This window comes from Tachysurus fulvidraco, chromosome 5 (genome assembly GCF_022655615.1).
Source record: "Tachysurus fulvidraco isolate hzauxx_2018 chromosome 5, HZAU_PFXX_2.0, whole genome shotgun sequence".
In the NCBI taxonomy this organism is placed as follows: Eukaryota; Metazoa; Chordata; class Actinopteri; order Siluriformes; family Bagridae; genus Tachysurus; species Tachysurus fulvidraco.
The window spans coordinates 22,542,237-22,568,209 of record NC_062522.1 but is presented as its reverse complement, the minus strand read 5'-3'; the positions used below and the strand labels follow the sequence as shown (position 1 = coordinate 22,568,209).

The window sequence follows — 25,973 nt, the reverse complement described above, 5'->3', positions numbered from 1 at the left end:
CGTCTTTGCTATTTCAGCTCGCTACAGGTAGCGTAGTTATGTGAAGTACAGTACAGTACATACTTTACTATGTCTTATTGCTTTGTGTGTGGGTGTATGATGGGAGATGGAAACTGAATGCATTTTCCACAGCAGCACCTGCACATTAAAGCTTTCAGGTTATTCAGACACCCACATTCACAATGACATCTGACAGTCTGCCCATCTGTGCACCCAAAATACCAAATTCTCCCAAATTACTGGTATGAGGAGATGAGATTCGAGTAGTCATTTAGTTCTGATGTAGTTTGAGGAAAACTGGTAGTTCCTCAAGATAAAATGTCAAAAAATATTAGTTACTTCACTTAGTTTAACAGTAGAGTTCTTGTATTTGTATCGTCTCCTGCAGTTCTTTGTTGTATGGAGCACCATGATCTGAACAACAATTGTCATCCACAAGGTGAGAATTTAGTTTGGCTTCAACACACACAAACATACATTATACACGTTCCTAAAAGCACGCTTTTATATATATGCATACTTTATCCACACCAAGTCCTATTCCCACATTCATAAAAGCATGTAATATTATAACAGCTGCAATTATGGGCCAAATAACTATTTGATACCTCCAGTATAAACTCCAGAGTGTTGCATGTCTTCCACTTCATTCTGCTCAGACACAAAGATCATCATTCATAAACGGCTTGTGTATATACTGTATACTCACAACCTAGCTGATATGAGGAAAGATCCATTGGTCCAGGGTGTGGCACAGCTTCTTAATGTGCATATACCAGTGTGAACAAAGGCAGTTTAATCTTCTAGGATTACGTGCACCATATGCTCAAACGTTCTTCACACTCCAGCACTAGATGTCTGGCTGTTATCCTGCTTCCCTGCAGATTTAATATAAAGTGTGGCAAGGAGCAATACCGAGCTCTCACATACTACATCTACTTAAAACATAGTATACGTTTTTATTGCTTTTCTGTTTATATTGCAAATGAAAACGTCTGAAAAAGGACCATCTTCTGATTTATTTTGATTGGTAATTTTAGTTTTTTCTTTAGCATCCTGTGTGATGGTGCATTTGTATGGATTGGTTTTTGTGTGTCAGCAATTTTTTTTTCCAATTTATGACATAGCTTGATATTGATTGCAGCCTTCTGTGTTACCCATGTTTAAGAAATGTCTTGCTGAAGGGGGTGTATTGTTTTGGGGAAATAATTTCATGAATATTAATTAGGTAAACAGGCTAAACATGTCATTGGCTGAGGCATTTCTGAGGCTTTGTTAGGTTGAATGACAGCAATCTCACAAGGGAAGTAAATGTGTTGCTGTGGAAATAATCCAAAAAGAAAAGTAGCACAAGGGCTCATGTGTGAATTTAATGAGAAATTTGTACAGGCAGTAAACAGTTTTATGAGAAGCAGATGGTGGAGTTGTGCAAGTTGCTCGTTGCAACAATGCTACAGACTGCACAACCTGGTAGAGAACATTAAAAAGTTGTTTGCCATTAACAATCAATTGCTGTTTAATGTTTAATGGATGTCAAATATAATAAAATTGTATTTGTCTCATACACATACATACAGAGTAAGACATGCAGTGAAATGTTTTTTTTACGTCTGTCTGGTATTCAAGCATAAAAAAAGAATGGAATTAAGGATAAAAATAAAACCAAAAGGATCTAGATAAATAGAAAGTACTGTATAAACTATATAAAATTTATGAAAATATATGTGAAAATATATGCATATACATAGATGTGTATGGTAGATATTTGCAGTACAAATTAAAATGATTTAGTGATTGTCCTTAAAGTGTCCATGTGCAGTATAGTGTGGTGTAAAGTGGCACTGTGCTGTGCAAGTCCAGAGTTAAAATGACAGTCCAGAGTTAAAGTAAAAGCAAAAATCTGTTTGTGCAGACGGAGGTAGAGGTCCAGTACTAGATTCCTGGTTCAAACTTCAAATGTCTCATCACAGTGAATGTGAATAAGAATGATATATTTTTCTTATGTCTATTTATTGTGCAAATGCATTACATGGTGTATGCTCAATATATAATGCTAGAATAAGCTGCAGAATAAAAAAGTATGTTTAATTTAGTTTGAAAAAAAAAAACATCAAAAAGAGTTTAAGTGAGAAAGAGAAAGTATAATACAGTACATCTTAATTATTTCTAACATGTTCACTTCGAACAAGATTGTAGTCTAGCTGGAATTTTTTTAAAAAATTTAAACACCTAAAAGTCATTAGACTCAAACAAACTACAGCTTATAAAGAACATCACGTAAAGTAAATAATAACAAATGTAAGTAATCATTTGAGCACTGACACAACAATAACAAATTTTTTGAGCTACAGTAAGAGGGTTCAGAAAATATGATGCCATTTCCAGTAAGAGAGCATGGTGAGAGTCGATGTTTCTTGGTTTTTATAGTGCAGTGTGGGATTTTTTTAAAGAGTGAATGATCCAGTGCACTGGAGGGTTATTTTGCTATTGCAACAGCACTTAAAATAGACGACTCTCAGATCAGTTTCAAGACTACTGAACTGATTGAGACACACACCCACAGTCACACACAAGATTAATAAAAATCCAGATGCTGTATGCTTTTATTGATTGGCTTGCCTCAAACACAACCTCACAGATAATTTCCAGTTCCCTTCAGACAATTATGTGCATCTATGATATCTTTTTTGAGCATGCAACACAGCATTTGCGAGAACCCATTTCGATCCCTTCTATGAAAAACACACCGGATGCAATGCATGTACTGTATGTGAATAGTCCACTTTTGTGGATACACAGAACGGACCAAACTTAACATGGATCCTTCATATCTCCACTTGCCAGGTCCCAATTTTACTACTGCAAGGAGGCTAGGCTTCAGACCACCATAAACCTGACCAGGATCTAGAGGTTACTGAAGATAAATAACTGATTAATAGTCAGTGAAATCTCCATAAATGTTTACCATAAACATTGTCAATAAGTATAAATCCGACTCCTGTTACTTACATTTTTGAACAGTTCAATAAGTGATAATTGTTTGCAATAATGAAATTAAATTAAGAGAATGAATGCGTGCATAAATGAATGAATGAATGAATGAATGAATGAATCTGAGGATCAATAACAGGGTTAGACTAGAGGACACTTTTCTGTATAAAGTGCTTTCAAAGCTAAACAAAGAGATGCTGTGTCTCATGGGGACTGAAACAGCACGCAGCGTCTTCCATCACAACGACAAGGGGAAAGAAGAAGCAGGGGGGTGGTTTGTAGGGACAGAAGGCTTGGAGGACGGTCTCAGTATATTGCCCTCTTTTCGGCATTATTCCCCTCCGCGCGTCTTTGTTCGAATCCCAGTCATTCTCGCGAAACAGATGGTGTCCCGCTCGCGCTCCCCTCGGCCAATCGCGTGTGCCAGAATCAGCTGACTCGCGAGGACAGCGCCAGGTGCTCGATCCCGTTATTTTCTCCGTGTAGCGCGTGCTGCTTCCAGTGTGCACAGACAACCGGTGGCTCTTAAACTAAACCGACCATGCGCTTTTCTACGGGGAATCCGTGTGGACACAACGAAGCGGTACCCGAATAAGACATACTGCTGAAGCTTTCTCTTCGTATGCATCTCAGGAGCAACGTGATACAAACAAACAAGTCTCATATCTCATATCTTCTGGATTTTTTCCCTTGTTTGTTGACGTTTCGGTCTGGAAGGACACTGAAGGAGGAGGCCGGTGAACTGAGACGTGCACGCCAAAGAGGTAATAACCTACTGTATATGCATATATTCTAATGAATAATAGACTAGTTCTTTGTGTGCATATAGTGTCAGATTTAAGGCACACAGAATCTACAAAATATACATTTAATGGTCCAAATCCTTAGAGGTTTCTTTACATTAACAAATAGGTTCGTTGCAGTAGGAATTGTGCGCATCGCAGTACAGCCAAGATGACCTTATTACCTTATTAACACCAAATATGTTACAGGTCTCAAATATCAGATAGGTGAATATACATATATATATATATATATATATATATATATATATATATATATATATATATATATATATATATATATATATATATATATATATATATGTGTGTGTGTGTGTGTGTGTGTGTGTGTGTCTGTGTGTGTGTGTGTATATATATATCTATATATATATATATCTATATATCTATATATATATATCTATATATATATATATATATACAGTATATTTTCCTTATCCTCATATCCATCATGAGCTTAGGAATTGGTTTTCTCATGCAAGTTCACAGCCATGCATTGATTGTAGTTACCTTTGATCTTCACTACTAATGTGATTTGCATCCAAATATGATGCCACTAGCAGATGCCCCCTTATTCAAAAATAGGGAGATACAAGAACTTATTCAAAAATAGGGAGATACAAGAAAGAGTAGTAACCCAAACCATGTTAAATGGTGGGAAGGCGTGTTTAAGTGCAAGGAAAGGATGCATAATAATAAGGGAGGATTGTGAGTTGTTCATATTGTCCTTGAGGGACGCGCCTCCGCCTAGTTGCAGCTGTTGCGTCTGCAGAGCTTGCACAACTTCTGGGAGGCGGTGACAAGAATATTAATGAAATTGGCATCCTGAGGCAGCTGGGCTTATATAAACACTGTCTGTCTTAATTCCACATGGAAGTTGCTTTGCAGGTTGTATAAGAAAAGTGAAAGATTTCACATATCCGAGGGCATAATTTTTTTTTCTGAGCTATTTTTGGGGAGTTTCTATTTCTGGGCTGCTGAGTTATTATACTTTACAGAAGTTAGAATGTGTGGAAGAAGATTCAAGAATGCACACAACGTGGGCAATGAAAGGCAACCTTACTGTATTTCTAGCAATTCCATATGACTGATAAACTGTGGTACATTCTATATAGTCATGTTTTTTTGTTTTTTTGCATATAATGGAATAAAACAATTGGTTACATAATAATCTCTCAATTAATATTATTTTAGTAATTTTGGACCAAAGCTAACAATTATTTCATGCTTTATTTACATCACATGTAAATCAATTTGACAACGAATTTAACAAAATGAATGAGAAACAAAACTTAGATTTTGAATAGTCAAATCAGTTTTTCATTTCACACATTGTACTACTTTTAGAATGTATTTGGCTGTTCATGGAACATTAGTATGAGCATAGTGATGCTTTGTTACTGTATTCACTTCACTAAGAATGCAATAGGATTTTGGTGCAATCCTTTTCAATGTCAATGCATCAGCAATGTGTTGCTATGGAACACCTCTCTGCTTTGCACACATTGCATTGTATCACAAAAAATATACTGCCATCTTTGACTGCTTCCTTGATGATACTTAAATTATATATTCAGTGTATGTAATGTTCAGTTTTCTATGTCATATATGTTATACTGATGAACATGGGCATAGGAAAAAGTGCTACATGGAGAAAAGTAAAAACAGAAGCAGAGCAGCCATTCCTCCTAAAACCTACAGTATTGTATTACATTTAGCCCAAAATAGACAGCAGTGTGGTTTTACACTATAATATGCAGGCCTAGTATAGACATAGATAGAGTTTATTGATATCAGCACTATTGTATAGCAACCCATATACACTTTTTGGGAACCTCATAAAGGAAAAATCCCTAAGATTTCAAATTCAAGTGACAGACTCCTACTACCTTCTTTCCTCTGACTGGGTCCTAGGAGTCCTTCTTCCACTGTATGAGAGGTATGTGCCTAATCATTAAAATGGCTTGTGCAGAGAAAGTAAAATCAAGACAATACCCCATCAAAATGTTAAAAGCTGGGTGTATGAGTGAAACAACAATACAGGCTCCATTCTGAGCTTGTGCTAGAACAGGCAAAGCAGTAGTTTAACTAATTCTGCCACTGTAATGTGATTGCAAAGTCTTCCTGCTAGGTGTCACAAACAGAATGATTCGGGCAAGGACATATGATTGCACAGTCAAGTCTAGTATTATTACCACCATTTATTAAAATAAGATAAGATAATTATACATTCTATAAACATATGGGGAGCATTCTAGTTTTATTGTGTAGCACAGATTATTTGAGGGAGAATCCTTAATGGCCCTGTACAGTATGTAGAACTCTAAAAAAAATCAGTATTTCCTACTTAAGTAAACAAAAAATTCTTCTAAGAGGATTTTAAAAATCCTTTAGTGTACATTATCAGCAGTCCTACAGTTTATATTTTGTGAAGTCTTCTCTGGAATATGTTGATATTTGTTGTTGGTCCTTCAGCTATTTCTATATTATTTGGATTTATCATTGCAAATTATCTTCACTTATTATCTCACTGAAAAAGTATGTATTGAATAATCCTGGAGATCTGGAGACATGGTCAGTTCTTCAAGAAAATAATTACAAAATTCATCTTAGGAGATGTCGCGTTTATCAACTGCCTACAAATAACATAACAGGTTTAATACAGCCTAATCATAGAATCCTGACTCTTTGCATTTATTAACATTTTCAGTATTATATAATGTGTTTAAAGACTCCAGGGATTGTAGACCTGATTTAGAGGAAAAAATAGCTAAACTAATATTGTGAAAAAGAAATTAGATTTGGTACATTTAAACCCTTGGGGTCTGCCTGTTCTCCATTTTACCCTCCAACTGTGACGATCCCTGTCATTTTAATCAATAACTTTCAATTTTAAAGTGTATTTCAGATAACAATACACTCAATTATCAAGTGCACAATCTTACCAAACATAATACTAGTATTTAATATTTTAAAGTGTTAATAGGTGTTGCACAAGTCTTGAGAATCACACATAGATGTTCTGTTTTCTTTATTCCCAATGGCTAAGCCACTGGGATGCTGAACAGATTTCCATTAACATTCATTTCACAAACTACACCATTCTGGAATGCTGGTATCAGCTTCTAGCGTGACTTCCTTTTTTGCTCAGGATGTGCTGTCGATCCTCCCTGGATTTCATTCTCTCTCTCTTTTTTTTTTGCTTTCTTGTATCAGTGTTTTATTTTCAACTCAACGCATTTCTGCCTCCATGGATTAGTGTTTACACGGGCATGGAAAAATACTGCTTCCATAGAAACATTATTTTAGGTCCTGACTAGAGGATATAGAACCATGATTCCTTTGCACCTTTCTGCCCTATAACTGCAGTGTAGTTTACAGCTCAATCTGCCATTCTATTCACAACTGACTTGCTAAAAAAGTGCTTGGGGTGTGTTTTTATTCCAGTCAGTCTTGCACAAGCGGTTTTACTTGCTATGTGTTATAGTAGACAGTGTGACAGAAAATAATCCTGATTTGCAGATTACTTACCAAATTTGTCTGGAGTGGATTTCAAAATGTTTAAACGTTCCATTCTACTGAAGCTTTGCAATTTGGATGCATTGTATTTTTACATTGTAATGAATTACAACACATTGGATATTGGAATTAATATGAGGTTAAAATACAGTCTCTTCATTTTAATTTGAATGTACATCTTAAAATATACATCTGTGCTGAGCTCTGACCCAAATCACAAGAATTACAGGCCCAAATGTATAGCCTTCATTTTTAGGAGCGCTATAGACAATTGCTCACAATATAGTTTTACAGTTTATTTTGGATGCATTTAGAGCCTGATGCTGCTGTTGGAAAAAAAAATCCATTGCCAATTAAAGTATTCATGAGTTTATCAGTCAAAGAATTCTGAATAAATCAGTCACAGGCATGTAGGATTCAAGAACCAAGAACATATAATTGGGATTGTGTTGATGCCACAGCTCAGATCACAGCCAGAATACATTCATGGGGGCTAGATCTTACCAAAAAGAAACACTTTATATATGAAAGGTATGTTGAGATCGGCTATAATTGTCTAGCTTAAATTAGCTGCATTGTTTCAATTGCCATTAAGTATTAAAGGGGCGGGGGTGATGTAGAAAGTGTGAATTCTCAGACTATCAGTCTGTTTTTAGTTTGCCAGTGTGACAGAAACAAGGTGATGCCCCCTCATCACGCCCCTGAGGGGGGACAGAATTTTGTCTCACAGTCAAATGGCAGATGGCGCCAGCAGATTTTTATGGCTGTCAATTATGATTTAAGTTAGAAAGATACAAAGGATAATGGACTTTACACAAGCAGCCTCCATCCATTAAGACCAGCCTTAATGAAGCTTAAAAGGTTTAAACAATCATTTGCCCCTAAACGTGAAAATGACAGTTTCTGCACTTCTGCTATTGACTGCATGATATGAACAGATATTTACAGTGGTGTTTTAGATATCCTTTTTTATGTGGTGACCAGTGACAGCAATATATTATAGAGTACTTACAGTATAATTTAGAGTTGCAGAGATATAACAGCGATTTAACCACTTTATGTCACCATAATTTATGCTTGCGGTGTCTGCTAACAGGTTTGGATTGAAGTTCAAACAGAACACAAAATGCTTTTTTCCCCCGTTTCCAGGCAAATCCAACCTCCATGCTTACAAAATCTTGGCCAAACTTCAATACACACTAGGCCAATTGCATAAAATAAATATTGTCTATTATCTTTTGCCATTCCATAAAAACATGTTTTTTTATTATGTTTTTTGAAATGTATGTATTAGAGATCCAGACTGTTGTAGTTTAACAGAATTAGCAATGACTGCTGAAGAAGAGGAATATTAAATACTAAATAGTGTCTTATTAAAAACTATAGGTAAACTAAAGGTATTTGTAAATGATTGTTGTTGTTCAATATGTAGTTTCTTTGCCATATTTTTGTTCAAAATATTTAAATATTCTGTATTGTTAAATTTGATGCCAAAACTGTATGATGAAGTAGAATACATCACTATTCTTCATTTGCCTGACTGTGAAAATTTTAACCACTTTTGTGATAAGTAACGGTCTAAATCTGAGATTAACTCTACTATGAAGATATCGTGATAAATTGTGAGAATAACAGACAGTGATTTGTTGTTTGATACAATCCAGATAGATACTTAAAAGACTGTCTATAGATAGTGAACATGACTGCACATGAAACTCAGTTCATGAAGGAACATGAAACTCAGTTAAGAGTTCAAGTGTGCAGACAGCTGTTTTTGCCAGTTAGTAGCTATTAGGTATCTGTTTTACCACTCAAAAAAAAAAATACATTCTCAATTTTAGTGCCTGATACCCTCTTTGAATCACACATACCCAAACTGCATACAGAAGTAGACTACAACGTCTAATTTTAATGAAAAAGGAAAGCTTTCTGAATTAATAGATATCATGAGTAATGGGTATGTGGAGGCAGCCTCCTTGTCTTGCTTGATTGCATGTTGTCATTTGTTGTTTATAGAGCTTTTGTTAATTTTTTTTCTCTGGCTAAACATTTCATGTGAGAACCAAATATTACAAAGTGTGTTCCGACATAAAAATTAAGCACCCTGTCTAAAGAAAGAGACTCTTCATTATCACACATCAAGTATTAACTAATGACTAATCACTCCTAAATATTTATACAGTAAACTGCTTTTAAAGTACATCAAGAATACTGACAAATAATGTTTACTCTATGTTCATGTATTATTTAAAAACAGGAATTTCTGTAAATGCCTCCAGTTGCAATGTGAAATGTTCAGTGATGTATTATACACACCGTATCCAATCCTCATCATGCAAAAAAAAAAAACCCAAAAAACAATAAAACATATAATTAACAACAACAAAGCCACTAGGCAGAGGTCTAGTGTAAAAGAAGTCTAGCTTCACAGGAAAAAAAGACCTGGCAATACTGGCAACAGGCCAGAGAGCATCAATCTTACAGATTCTATGCATGACCTGGCTATGATTATTTCATGATGTTTTCCGCTCAGTGATGCAAACAGATTTTGACGACATGACAGAAGGCATATGCAGTAGACCTTTGCTCTTTAAAGACACACTTTGATAGGTTTCCCTCCAAAGAGATCACAGAGGGTTCCTACTGTAGGAATACCCCTTGGTTTCTACAAACACTTACTATACAGAGCATTTCATTTGGATGAAGATCACTTCTTGCAGCAAGTTTCATATCCATCATGTGAGCTATTATTTTTGTGTATTCTGATGTGTGCTGTACTTGTGCTACATAAGAGTAAATGATAGGAAAGCAGGAGCAAATCAGTTAATTTTTAAACCATATAGTTTTGATTGTAAATCACTGTGTACTGTAAAAGCATTTCGGTCAAGTTTGGGCTTTTTTTTTCAAGGGACACTCTAAAGCACAGTAGAATACGGTAGCCAAATGCTTGCTGGAAACTACTGAAAGAGAGTTTGATGAAATTTATGAAATAACATAATAAAACATGATTCATTGGGCAGGAGCATGTAGCCTGATGTGACAAGAGAATGCATTTGTCTTGTCCACCCATTAGGTACCAAATCAGGATTTTTACACCAGTGACATGCACATGTGCTAGTTGCACTGCTTTCAAATTGAGCATTAATTTCTTGGTTATTGAACTCTTTATACCAGAAGCCAATCTTTAAACCATTTGTAACCAATAGATTTCTGCATTTTCCCTATATTATTGTTTCTCTGTTTAATATGCATCTGTAATAAAATAAATCCTTGCTCCACTAGGCTTGAAAAAAATTCTCTAGGTAAAATCTGATCCACCCAGTAGGTGATTTTAAATAAACTCTCTAGGGCTATATTGAAGCGTCAGTGGAGAAAATACTGTATGCAAGCCTATGTTTAAATTTGTAAGCTAAAAACGGCCTGCATGTGTTATCATGTGTTACACAGACCAAGCACCTGGATGGTGAGCATGGACATTTGCTGATCCATATGGTGCTGATGCTGAGTCAATCATTGCAGCAAGAATATTACAGCAGGAATCCAGGGAATATTGTAGAATGCTGAATGCTATTTTGTGATATGAATAACACAACTGTATTTCACTAAACACTGTCCCAAAGTGCTAGAGCTTTTGCTGTAATCTTGATGCACACTTTAACAGTATATTCTGAATTTGAACTTTAGTTATGTAATAATGAATATTCATCATATTTAACCAGGTGATGCTTGATCATGGCATTTAAAACCACCTGCATGTGATATTTGGATAAATAGAATGAACCGTCAACCTACTAGAAAAACAAGTGTCTTAACTATTCTCAGATCTAGGTACTTGTCTATGGGGATTCGTGCTCATTAAACCACGAGAGAATTCGTGCCGTCCGATTAACAGATTCATACGTTTGGCTGTATCATACATTAATATATTACACACACACACACACACACACACACCCACACACACACCCCCCCACACACACACATGTCAATGTTTTTCTTCGATATATAGAAACTTTTAATTTTATGTAACCTGCCATGTCATATTGTTGTATCCTGACAGAACCTTTTTCTTTTGCTTCCAGACCCAATTACACTGCCCTGATATTAGACTGTGTTGGAGACTACACAACCAACTGGGAAACTACTGCTTGGAATTTCTGTGCCACTGACGTTTTTACAGGATAAAGGATTGATGCATGCCCACTTTTGATCAGAGTGGCTAAAAATGGCTATAGTGACTGCATACTGTCTTTCTCAGCCTTGCTTAATTTTTTTGCTGGCATTATTTACATTTTCATCTGCTGAAGCTACAGAGTGTCCTCAATTATGTGTATGTGAAATCCGGCCGTGGTTCACACCTCAGTCTACCTACAGGGAAGCTATAACTGTAGACTGCAATGACCTTCGTCTTACACGCATCCCTGGAAATTTGTCAAGTGACACACAAGTTTTGTTGTTGCAGAGTAACTACATTGCCAGGACCAGTGAGGAACTGGAGCAGTTGCTAAACCTGACTGAACTGGATCTTTCCCAGAACAACTTTACCAATATTCGAGATATAGGCCTAACCAACATGTCCCAGCTCACCACGCTCCATCTGGAGGAGAACCAGATTGTTGAGATGCCTGACTTTAGCCTTCAGGATCTTACAAACCTACAAGAGCTTTATATAAACCACAATCAAATTAGTTCCATTGCTTCTAATGCATTTGCTGGTTTGCGCAACTTGCTAAGGCTACACCTGAATTCCAACAAACTAAAAGCTATTGATAGTCGTTGGTTTGAATCAACCCCCAACCTTGAGATCCTTATGATTGGAGAAAATCCTGTGGTTGGTATAATAGATTTAAATTTTAAACCTCTGGTTAACCTTAGAAGTCTGGTATTAGCAGGGATGGAACTTACTGATATACCAGGCAATGCATTTGTTGGACTGGACAATCTTGAGAGCCTCTCTTTCTATGATAATAAACTTGTGGATGTTCCTCAAAATGCTCTACAGAAACTACCAAACCTGAAATTTTTGGATTTGAACAAAAACCCTATACACAAAATCCAGGAAGGGGATTTCAAAAATATGTTAAGGCTTAAAGAACTTGGTATTAATAACATGGGAGAGCTTGTCTCTATTGATCATTTTGCTCTGGATAATCTCCCAGAATTGACCAAACTTGAGGCCACCAATAACCCTAAGCTCTCATACATTAGCCGATTAGCGTTCCGTGATGTTCCATCTCTTGAGAGTCTCATGCTTAACAACAATGCTCTAAACTCTGTTTATCTGGCAACAGTAGAATCCTTACCTAACCTGCGGGAGATCAGCATTCACAGCAACCCACTGCGGTGTGACTGTGTTATCCAGTGGATGAGTTCAAATAAGACAACCGTACGATTTATGGAACCTCTTTCAATGTTCTGTGCAATGCCACCAGAGGTCAGAGGTCAGCGCATGAGAGAGGCACTTTCACATGAATCTGCTGAGCAGTGCTTGCCAATGATATCCCACGACACCTTCCCTAACCATCTTAACCTGGATATTGGCATGGCCATAGACCTTGACTGTCGTGCAATGGCGGAGCCTGAACCAGAGATATACTGGGTGACACCATTAGGTAACAAGGTCATGATGGATACTGTGTCTGATAAGTACCATCTGAATAGTGCTGGAACACTACATATATCAAACATTCAGGCGGATGATTCTGGTCGTTACACCTGTGTTGCACAGAATACAGAGGGCGCGGACACTCGGGTAACAGCAATCCGGGTCAATGGCACTCTCCTGGACAGCACTCAGCTTATGAAAATTTATGTGAAACAGACAGAGTCTCACTCAGTACTGGTGTCCTGGAAGGTAAACTCCAATGTAATGACTTCTAACCTGAAGTGGTCATCAGCCACCATGAAGATTGACAACCCCCATATCACCTACACAGCCAGAGTCCCTGTAGATGTCCATGAGTATAATCTGACACACCTTCAACCAGCTACTGAATATGAGGTCTGTCTCTCAGTTTCCAATATTCACCAACAGACTCAAAAGTCTTGTGTAAATGTCACAACTAAACATTCCACTTTTGCTGTGGAAATATCTGACCAAGGCACCAACACAGCTCTTGCTGCTGTCATGGGTACAATTCTGGCTATCATCAGCCTGGGGTTTATCTCTGTCTATATTGCCAAGAGATGGAAAAGGAAAAATTACCACCACTCCCTCAAAAAGTACATGCAGAAAACCTCTTCCATTCCTCTTAATGAGCTCTACCCTCCTCTCATCAATCTGTGGGATGTAGACACTGAAAAGGACAAAGATGGCTCCTTGGAGCCAAAGACAAGCCAGGTTGACACAACTAGAAGCTACTACATGTGGTGAAGTCCATCAAACTGTTGTTTTGGAGCACAAAGACACGTTTTACTTACTTGTGCAAAAGTGGGTTTATTCTCCGCTTTGCTTATTGGTAACGACCACACTGCCAGTCAAAAGTTTTTGAACATGCAGAGTTTTTTTGGGATGTCTTATTCCAGTTTTACAAAATTACAAATTTTCATTTTGCCTCATTATAATGCTTTTTTTAAAGGCATGTGCACTTGTTTGGTGAACCAGATACTGCAAAACTGTAAACCTTTATAACTTGTGCTACAATTTGAAGTGAGCATTGAGATGAGGATCCTGCAGAAAGAAGCCAAATAAGCTGTGGGAACAGGTGGTTTTTATTTTTATGTGGGTGGGAGCAGGCAATGAGTTATGAAGCTCTCAGGAGAAAGCAAGAAGTTTAATTGTGGTTTAAATGACTGTTTATATATTTTAGAAACATCTAAGTTCATGGAAATATTGTCTACGCAAAAAAAAATAAAATAAATAAAAAGGTTTCTGTAGGATTGTAAGAATTTCTTTAGGAGTGGACAGGAGAAAAAAAAAACAATCATGCAAACATCTCTACTACAAGTGCCTAATTAGATTTATCCAGGCTTTTCTCCCTGTTTGATTTAGTTTTTCCCAGTATAACAAAATGTTATTAATGTTTCTCAGCTCATTTATACCTATTTATTAGATTTTCTAATTCTAAAGAATTTAGATGAATTCATTTTCATTTCAAATTTAAGCAAAAGTTTAATCGGGGATACAAAAACTTTTGATTGGCAGTGTAAATGGCCTAATGATTCATATATTTTAGTAGAGCATATTACTTTTTTCTCTTAGCTCAATGTTGCAGCTTTGTTTAGTTCCTGAGACATGTTAGTAGCTGTGCTTTTTCATGTTCAGTATATTTTAATAGCACAGCACAGATATTGTCAAAGATTATTTTTGGGTCAGTTGATGCTGTAGAAGTTTGATCAAACACTGTACAAATGTCTTTGGCAGTATTCATGTAGAATGTAAAGTTCCTTTCTCTCTTTTGTAAGAAAAAAAAAACAGTTTATCTGTTGTGCACTAAAATATATTAAGAATTTTGTCCATGGACTACAGTGTAAGCTGACAAAATGATTTAGACTTGAGATACTGTCTATTAAATGATGTTAGCAATTGTTCTGTAATGTTGTATCAACTATAATTTTATTTTATTTTTATTCTTTTTTTATATAAATGCTACATTTTAATTTAGAACTTAAACAAATAGTCCTACATTTTTACATTTTTTTATTTATATATTTTTTTTTACATACTATAGATAAAATTAAGGAATCAGTAGCATTTTCTGCTTCTCTGCATGGAGTCTTATTGTCAGAGTGGTCTAGTTCCACTGCCACCAGAGTACTGTACATTCTTTCCAGAACTAGTTATAGGTTATAGATGCCAATTTCCTAGAATACAAGAAGTAAATCTGTCCACAGATGTAGTCTAAGAATGCCTGTGGTGAAGTACAGCCACATCATGGTAAATTTAGTCTTCATTAAATTATATTCATCACTGACTCTGTCATGTGGCTTGCAAAGCACCGTGGAGCTTAGTACAGCTGCCTTACATGTGGAGAGAGACCCTGATGTACTTACTATTGCAATGGCTGCATCTCAATCTCTACACTTGAAGGCCACCTTGTAGAAGATGGATTCTGGAGAAAGGTGACCAGAGAACACGGCACATCAAGGCTTCAATGGGGCAACTAGAGCTTGATCCTGTACCCACTAAAAATATCTTATATTACCTTGAGTGATATAACCTCAGTAGAGTACAGTATTAATAGATTAATAAATTATCATCCCCAATAATGTATAATAGCAATAGAGTAATTGAATAAGGACCAACATCACACTTCAATATCTATTATTCTCTACAGGGATGAATAGCAACGCTTTGAGCAGCCATCATTTACCATTAAAAAGGTATCAGCACTCATATTAAACACTGTCCATGGAATACATTTTCCAATTAATGCTTTAGGAAGTTTTACAGATCACTTTGATATGTTGCCTAAACAAATTCCAGATATAAAATGTTCTGGTACATAAGCAATTATACAGTAGGTTACATGTGTATAAGTGGAGGGCAGTCCAGCCAGCTGAGTGAATCAGGTTAATAAGAACGGCCAGAGGATTTGTATGATGTAGCAGGGGTCTTTCATAGGCTGCACATGTGAGGCCAGTCATAGGGAGGATGTGATGTACCATCATATTTTTTCATGATGCTGTTAGAACTCAGAGAGGAAACAAACAAAAATAAAAACAGTTCTGGAAGGAAGCCACCTGGTGGTCTACTGCATATAGAAGCCATGGTTAGATTTTGCTTTTTATCCTAGTCCCACTCTAAAGTAATCATGAGTTTAGATTGTAGCAAAGCAAAGAAGCAATTCATTTTTTCAAGGAATTTTTATGCAAAGTTTTACAGTATAGGTTATGCTGGCATTTCATAAACTTTGCCATAGTCACTATAGAGGTATCAATGCCTATAGTTGTTGCCTAAAAATTATGGAAATAGAGATACCTAAAAACTATGCTTTCCGTATTGCTATGTTTTTATTTGTTTGTGTTTTTTTATTTATTTGTTCAGATATTCAAGAAAAGGCAGTTATCTGAAGTGAAATGAATACAGGACAAAGCTGTTTCTGTTATTATTGACTATCATTATATGGTCTTAATTTTTTTCTAGATTAACATTTTGCTAACTTATTTTTTCATTTGTCTTCATGTCTTCTATCCAGTTGTTAATAAATTGAGGCTTCACTAATTATTAACTAACGGCCATACCAAATGTTTGGCTTGTTATTTTCTGGGTATCCAGAACATTTATGGCCAAATGCTTGACACGCATATTTCCCTGCTAGATGTCATTTCTATAATATTTGGTCAAATAAATGGGTTATCTTTCATGCAGCCCTTGCCAATTTTGCTTAACTCAGTGCAGTACACTAGCTACATTTGCTTATACAGTCAGCCAGGAATTTCTGCAATGTAACCATCATGTTAAAAACAAATTGACAGAACTCTCCATTGTATAATGAATAGCATCCAGTGAAGATGCTCATGGACATGTGCTGTTATTGTTGTACTCCACACATCTAGGAAAAAGACATAGATATAATCACCCCGACACTTTATTTCTGTATCAATGAATCAGACAGGTCATTCATAATAAAAGTGCAGGGTAAGATGTGTTGTGTGTCACCCATATAATATTTTCATTTAATACAAACAGCATCATAATTTTCTTATTTTTGGGCACCCAAGTGTGATATTTTCCTTTCATGCAAGTAATAAAAGTGTAAATACCAATTTTTATAATGTATCTGATGCTCAGATGTACAAATGTCTACAAAAAAAATGAGTTTATTAACAGTAAAAATCTTTCACTACAGTTGTAGACAGTTTATTATCGTGTGTAATATCTAACATGGACTGGACTGCAGACCAGACATGTGCTTCTGTTAATTTTGTAACAATTGTACAAAGTCAGCTTATACACTTAGCTGATTGCTTATAGATCCAAGCATAATAAATATTAGTTTAAATAACTTATGTTTATGATTTATGCTGTAAGCATGGAGCCATCATTTCCACCAACATGCGTTGAGCTTGTTGTGGTAAATTTTTTCTATTTGCCTGCTAAGATTTTCTTGTTAGCAATGTTGGCATTTCTGCCACTGCATAGTACTTATTATAGTTTTGCATAACTGTTAAATAAAATAGATAATTTGGTAAAGTTTTTGTCAATTTATTCATTTAAATAACTGCATACAATCACAAATTGCACCATATTTCAACACAGAGTTTGTGAAAAGATTGCAGAAGTATTACAAGAAAGAAATGTATCTATTTGCTTATGATTGCAGGAATAAATTGTAAAACAGCAATAGAAAACTGACTGTTTAACAATTTGGTGAAAGTTCTGCTTTTTTAATGCTTTTTTATTTGTTAGTTATTGGGCCCTTTATTTGCTGTGATTTTTACATGCTTGCATATTAAGGTGCAAACAAAAATAAAATATGTTATTTTGTGTTATTTCAATATTTTCATACAAAAATGTTCAAAGGAAGTATCATTTTTCTTTTGTTTTACATCATATAAATCAGTGGGATGATTGTCATTCAGTGCTCTGGAAAATAGTGTCACATTCACCAGACCTCTCAAAAAGAAGCTGCTGCTTGATGAACTTATGTTATGTCAGTAACATACCTGCTGTGAAGGTATGATTAAAAAATGTCATTAAGCCTAACCTTAAATCACCTTTAGATTAATGTCAACAATGGGCACAAATTTTGTTGGCATATCTTAAACAGAAATGAATTTGTTCAAAGTAACATCTACATAATATTCCACAGGATTTTTTTAAATGTTCTTTCACGACTGTTTGCTGAAGTGGAAAACATCCTTGAAACACACAATGAACCAAAATCAAAGAAGATAGCACAACAGTATTGGCACCCTTTAATGTTTTACCTAATATAGCAAATTTCCTGTGTACCACGAAGGAAAACATCAAGCCAAAAATGTTAAATCTCAACAATAAAAATGAATTTTAAATGAATTGCCCTGCCCACATTGTTATAGAGTTTCATTATGTTTGTAAAATGGAGCTTGAGTAAGCTTGAGAAATAATATATTACATCTTTATGTATGCAATCATCAGTGACCATACATAAAGATTTTTCCCAGAGGAATCAATCAAGATCTTTGCTAGAACTGACTCTAATCACATTTCTTTAAGCTGTTGTAAAAGACCTATTAGATAGAAACAATGACATTTATTTTTCTATCTAGCCAAGAACAAGAGTGCTTTCAATTGATGTCTTCAGATAGCTGCAATGCAGCACATCTATTTGAAGAAAGGCAAATCATTAGGGAAATACTTGGCAGGAACATGGAGCTCTCTTCATGCTCTCTGAAACCTGAATGCTTTAGAGAACGCATAATTGAGCACTGAATAATTTCAAGAATACAATTACTGATAACCTGCTTAATGTACCAGAGGATCAGTAGTGACATTGGGACTTGCTGAGGTAAATAATTCAAAACCAGACCAAGAAAAAATTGTACAAACTGCAGCCAATATATTGCAAGTATTGATAAAGCTATCATAACTGTCATAACAAGGACTTATGAAACACTTTCCAAATTTTGTCTCAGTAGCAAGGCAATGGTACTGCTTCTGCACTGCTGCTTATTTTCTGGCTTTTTCCACTCACAGTTGAGTGTCAAACTAGCGAAAGGTTTGAAATGCTACGTTTTCCCAAGGGCTTTGTTAACATTTGAACTAACACCTGGCTGGGTCTGAGTGATACACTAATTGACAGGTTATCCAGGCTGTTTGTTTTGTAGTGCTGCCAAAAAGAAAAGGAAAAAGAGTTCTTAATACAGCTGGATGTGTTGGACGTGACCTCGGGGATATTTGCTGATTTGTCTCAGCCTCACAGTTGTGCTGATGTCAATGTTCTGAAACACCAGATCAAAAAATGTTCTGTATGCCTAGTATACCTTACTTTCATAAATAAATGTTCAGATTTTGAAGAACAACTTAAATAAAATGGACACACACACACACACACACACACACACACACACACACACACACACACACACACACACAAACAATAATCAGTTCTCATGGTAATTATATTGTAATAATAATATGGATAAATATGTAATATCGATAGATAATTTTGAATTTTCATTCTGAATTTGCATATTCCTGTAAAGCTGCTTTGCAACAATGTTCATTGTTATAAGCATTAAACATGACCTTTTATGCTTTCCAAAACCAGAATTCTTTTGGAAAGAAATAGCTCATTTGTGCACATAAAAAGACATGATGTTTGTATTAGTAGGGAACAATTCATTAAAGCCTCTTATCTGATGTCACTGAGACTGTGTATTTCATTAAAAACAAATATGCAGCTTAAAATGTTCTTATTGCCTGATGTGTCTTGATGGATTAAGAGAACATTCGATGTAGGAAAAAACCTGACAATGTAGTTTAGGATTTCAACATTTTAATTATTGCTATGTATTTTGTTTATTTTAGTGTTCCTGTGGATATCCTCCAGACACCATGATATTTTTAAATGTCAGAAAATAACACAAATCCAGCTGGGAAAAAAGAACAGCTGAATAAGGACAACTGTCTCCATGTACTGTGAATACACGGCTTACCTTAGTCCATCATGGTGTTTGGAGGTTTTTAGAAAGTGACCAAACTTTATAGGTTTAAGCCTCTAGTAGATTCTATCACAAGATAAAATCAATATCATAATTACACATTACACAGCCTTAATGTTTTTTAATTCTTACATTTTTACTGTTTTATTTGTTCATATTATTCTATTCATACTCTTAATTATAATTCTTATAAAAGGACATTGGCTTTCAATAAGAGTCCAACAGAGACTCATGAAAACGATTCAGTATGACCGTTAGGAAATCACCAGCACATGGACCAACCACTAAGAAAATGTTTTCAAGGCCCATTTTACACCAGAGAAGGCAGCTGTGCTATTTGATTACCACTTTATTTGATCATATTATGCATGTTGATATTAGTGTGGCACTGCAGCTCATATTTACTTCCTTATTGTGATATAGTACAGAAATGAGCACACTTTTGTCTCTTCATTGACACAAAATATGCATTTCCTTTGAAAATCTGTATGACTGTGACATAACTTTCGAATTACCTCAAAATGCAGCAATATACTAACACTGACATACAACAGCAAATGATAATGTTCTTTTGCCTGCAATGATAATGCTAATTATCGTCTAACGTATCTATGGATTTGTCAGTGATGTGTTAGCGTTACTACAGGAGTTGTCAGAGAGGTGTGGGGCAGAGAAGATGTACGTAAGATAAAGCATTGTAAAAGTGGAGAATGTTTATTACTCTTGGTTTGTTGACTGAAGATCATTAATAAGAAGAATTTATTAAAGTGTATTAACTATTAGGATGGTTGAAGTCATCAATGAATGTAATTCTGTATAAATGGAAAAAGTGAATTATTAAAGGTACTGATTCTCACTCACTCACTCACTCACTCATTTTCTACCAGGTTTGGATGGCTGTCATTTTTATTATAAATTAAGCGACTCTACACATTGAAATTGAGTTTTATTTGCTGTCTGGCAAACCACAGGTTCATAAATATGGGTATGTTGTACATTTTCCTGTACCTTCATTTAAAAAAAAAGTTTTTTGGATTCAGACCTCATTTTTCATGTGCTAATGTTGATTTTCTTGCCAACTTAATTATTAAAAATACCTGCATGCAGATCATGCAAAGAGCATCTACACCACTAGACATGGGGATGGAAAATGTGGACTGAAGAATTTTATCACTTTTTTCCCCTTTTACTGTTAAGCATTCAGGTAATATTAAAGAGATATTAACAATATAGAATAGGAATAAACTCACTGCAGCTTATTTTTCAACAGCTCATTAAATAGCACATTATCGAACATCTATTTTTGCATGATGAACTACTTTACTAGCAGGAAGTGTGAAGCTTAGGCAGGAGTGAAAAATCGTACATCTTATGTTGCGATGTGTAGCAAGTGATTAGACAAGTTATCTTACTATATATCTCACACACTTTATTATTGTTTATTAGAACTCATTTCTTTAGGAACACTTAGACATGCAGTTATCTAAACATTAAATCATGTGATGCAGTACAATGCAAAATATTGCAAAAACAGTTTGAGAGATCCAGTTAATGTTCATTTTAAACTACAGATTGAAGAAAATGGGTGACACAAATAAGCACTCGAAAACCATGGTGAGCAGAAATGCATATCAGCAGGCTCAAAACATTTTTGTGGAAGAACTACAACAGCAGAAGGCAACATTGAGTTCCACTTATATCAGCCAAGAACAAGAATCAGAGGCTTGACCACAGATTCACTAAAAGCGAGCTGTATACACTGTGTGTGTGTGTGTGTGTGTGTGTGTGTGTGTGTGTGTGTGTGTGTGTGTGTGTGTGTGTGTGTGTGCGTGCATATGTGTGTGTGTGTGTGCGTGCGTGCGTGCGTGCGTGTGTGTGTGTGTGTGTGTGTGTGTGTGTGTGTGTGTGTGTGTGTGTGTGTGTGTGTGTGTGTGTGATTTCAATTCGTAAAGTAAAAAAAGTTGAACACACCTGCTTAATTAGCATCACTCACACACTGTACATTTTAAAGGGCTTTTATTCATGCAGCCTTACTATCTATTTATGCTCCTGTGTTTTGTCTGATCCATATTGTGCTGTTTGCTGATCGCCTGGCCAGTGCTTGTTTACCGATGTTGTGGGATTGTTTGCCTTTAGTGACATTAAAGCTTACCCACCTGCACTTGCATTTGCCTCTGCAGGTTTATCATGACACATGGAAGTACAGGTTGAAGAAACGGGAAAATGTTATGTGTCTGTCTGGTATACTTTCAGCTATGTTGATGACACTGATAACGTCAATGCATACGAAGTGTCTTAGCAAATACTTAGCAAAGATTCAGCTACATAAGGACACCTGAATAAAACAATGGATGTTTGAAAATAAAATAAGCATTCTTATTTATAAATAATTTAAAATCATATTTATGTGGTTTGTCATGATAAAAAAGACTTGAATTTTAGTTAAATGATATAAAAGCTTTTTTTTTAGTTATTATAGATTTTTTATGCTGCTGTGAATACAGTGTTGTAAAACAACATATCTAACGAGACAAGAGAATATACTGTTGTATATGTGTTGTATATTCCAAATTCATTTTAAAAACACTGCATGTATTTCCAGGCAGCACTGAGGGCAAACTCCTCTATTTCGTCCTTTCATTTTTGGTACTCTGTCTTTAGTGGATATTCCTATGCAAACATCAGTATTCTGAGCTGGACATATGCATACTGAAAGTCATTCAATAAACACATGGTACTATGATTCCCACAGTAGTTTTTGTTTACCTTTGGACATGATGGAAGGTGTTTTGTGATTCCAAGAATCTTCTGCATCTCCCTTTTCTAGAGGCCCTGTTTCCAAGGCAACCCTTCATGTATGCACTTGCCAGAACTGGTAGCAATATCTGCAAGATGCCCCCAGGTGCACAGACAGAAATATCACTGACAAGGTCAACTGGAGCCAGGTAAGAAGCCGTGAAAATCACCATGCATCCATTCAAAACTGTGAAAAAACCCCACATCCACAAAAGAGAGAGCCTGAATGGCAACACCAAAAGGCTAATTAGACATTGTAAAGCATGTCATAGCCCTGTGAACAGTGAATGGGATTCAATGGGATAGTCAGAAAAAGGCACTCTCTATACCATAAATGAACATTAATGAATATATATAATCCAGAAATATTTGACATCATTGAGAAGACTCCAATATTTATGTGGACTATAATTTATAATGAATTATTGTATTAGGCATAAGCATATATTCAAATGTCTCAGTTTCCTTAAATTGCATATATCTGTAGTATAGACTTTCATAGAAAGCAGGGTTAAGTTGACCTTCTGGCTTCTCTCTGGATTAAAGCAGTGCTATCACCGTTCCTGAAAGTAGGCTGGAGCCACTGGCTCAAGATGTCAGAAATTAATCAAAATTTAATCTCTCTCCACTGTGTGCGGTGGGATCAGGGGAGCTAGGAGGGGCGGATTGGCCAGGAAGAGACAAGACTGCAATCCACATCCAGCAATCCATAGGTCAGTGTACTTATGAACAGAGAGAGAGAGAGAGAGAGAGAGAGAGAGAGAGAGAGAGAGAGAGAGAGAGAGAGAGAGAGAGAGAGATCAGTGCTGTAAAGGTAGACTTTAATTATCCTTAAGGCCTGGGGCACTGCAGTACATAAACAACACAGGACATTAAACACAGAGAATACACCCAAATACACAATTTATAGATATGTGTATATAAAAATATGTATATAAAAATCTATACATATTTTTATAAACACATAGTGCAAATCCATTAATGCATAATCAAGACGCATACTGTCTGTTTATGTTCAACTCTAGTCATGTTTCATTTTGGAGCCTAATTTGCTATGTGCAGAAATTCATATAATGACAGATGCAGTGGAATATACAGTAAGTATATCTGAACATTCAGGAAAATTCCAACACAGAGAGAATAAATGAAAGCATATGACTGTGAAACCATAAGTAAATGCCACTAGGACAAATACTTTAAATGCCTCTGGTGATTATTTTTAAGGTTTATGAACTTAATGTAAAATAAATAATAACCGTAATTAATAATAAAACCACTATTACTCTCCACATGTGATAGAAACATTCTTTTATCATGCTGGTCACTCACACAGAGGTATTTCTAAACTTGATTTTTTTAAAAATTTATTTATTTATTTATTTTACAAATGGTATTCTTATTATATGCAATGAGCAAACTTAAACTTGTACTCATGAAATGTAATTTTCATTGGTTTAACAAAAGGTTAATATTCATTGCATTAACTAAATCATTGTATAATAAAAGCTGATATTTAGACCCATTACCATATATTGGCAGTGCAGTGCAGTTTCATATGAGCCATTATTCACCATTGTATAGTATGAAGTGACAAAGAAATGCAATGTTCAACATGATGTACAGTAGCTTAGCCTATAATTGTACATGTTACCACAAAGTGTCAGAAGAACAGAACATCCTGAAGGCTGGTGCTTTCATTGCATTAAAATATGATAAACGAGTATGAAACTTAAATATTATGTAATATTTTGTAAAACATAATGTCTAATTGTCTAAAATATAGTGTGTAACCACGTCTGTTTTTTGTGAGAAATGACCTTGAAATATTGCCTTGGCTGAGTGAAACACAGAGAGATCAACAGAGGTCGCTGTAGGGTCTAGAGTTTTAAGAAAGATTTCTTACTGGTTATCATTATAGCCAGATAAGTCTGTGTATAGCCTGCCTTATCTATCAGCACACACTGCCTGTGTTGAAGACCAGAGTTCAATCATGTCACACTATAGCTAAGCTCTTCTGGTAACACAGCATGTTAATAAACATATCAGCTTTGTCCAGGCCAGCCCTGAGTACAGCATGGCCCCTAACTGTTAAGTAGAAGTGACTGCTAGCTGGAAGATCAAAAAACAGCTGTTTCTAAAGTAAGTTTAGGTCACTGGAAAAAAGTAAGTGGCTGTACTTGCAAACATAGGCATAGTTCATACATTTTCCTTTGTCAAGACTACATAACCTATCAGTCTCTGCACCACATAAATAAAAGTATCAGAACTTTGTGCAATTCTTATCTTCAAAAATGATGAATACATATTATATATACAGTATAGATGTTTACACATAGTTGTCGAAACACAGTTAACCTAGATATATATTTTGTCCTAGAAACAAGCAATACATATGGTTACATAAATACATACATAAAGATTTGGCTTCAAACAAATTACTATAAACATTGTTAGGGATTGAATTTGGGGGCAGATGCAAGTGTAGATATGATTTAACTGGTACCATACAAAACTGACACAAGGTACACGAACAAGCACTATGTATGCACATGAATACAGAAACATGGAGTGAGCTCAACAAATGCAAGATGAAAAGTGCTACTGGAGACAGTACATAAATATCTATGCTCATTAGACATAAACAAGATGCATGACTTAATGGGGTGCAGGGATTGGTTGTATTATGTAGTCTTATGTAGGTTATGTAGTCTTGACAAACATATGATATTAAATGAATGCCACTTATCAAATATGCTGTATTTCTATTGTAAAACTGATCCACATTCAGTAATATAACCTGTAATCAACTCTAATTAAAAATCAGGCTTGCTATGAGCTGTTATTTTAAACTGCTCATCTTTATTAGAGAGATTAGAATGGTGTATAGTGATACAACAACTTTATTTCATACAGTATAGTGAATGCATTTAGTGAGCTTTAAAATATTTCTTATACTACATGTTATTTCATATTTACATGTTTTTTTGGTGCCTATGTTGATGACAAAATAAATCCTTAAAAATGTTTAAGGAACCATTATTGTGATTATGCTTTTAAAGTAATCTCTCCAGGGGTCTAATTAAAGCAGCTGTATGTTTTTTCTCTCCCTACCAGTACTCTTAGATTAATCAAGCATTCATACCCAGGCTGTGGTAAGACAGCCTGATTTATTCCAGTGTGAAAAACTGCAACATAAAAGATTTAGAATTTTATGACATGATCATTTCATTCATTCACACTTCACAGGATACTGGATAGTGGATAAGATAGTGAAATTCT

The 25,973-nt window shown here is 35.5% G+C and overlaps 1 protein-coding gene across 1 annotated transcript; it reads left to right on the top strand.

Moving 5' to 3' along the window:
• The first annotated feature begins 3,242 nt into the window (after window positions 1–3,242).
• Window positions 3,243–14,244, top strand: lrrn1 (leucine rich repeat neuronal 1). The gene is made up of 2 exons (XM_027146328.2): window positions 3,243–3,755; window positions 11,393–14,244. Exon 2 carries the CDS (start codon window positions 11,536–11,538, stop codon window positions 13,681–13,683), a length of 2,148 nt encoding a protein of 715 aa, XP_027002129.1. The 5' UTR covers window positions 3,243–3,755; window positions 11,393–11,535; the 3' UTR covers window positions 13,684–14,244.
• Window positions 14,245–25,973: the final 11,729 nt, after the last annotated feature.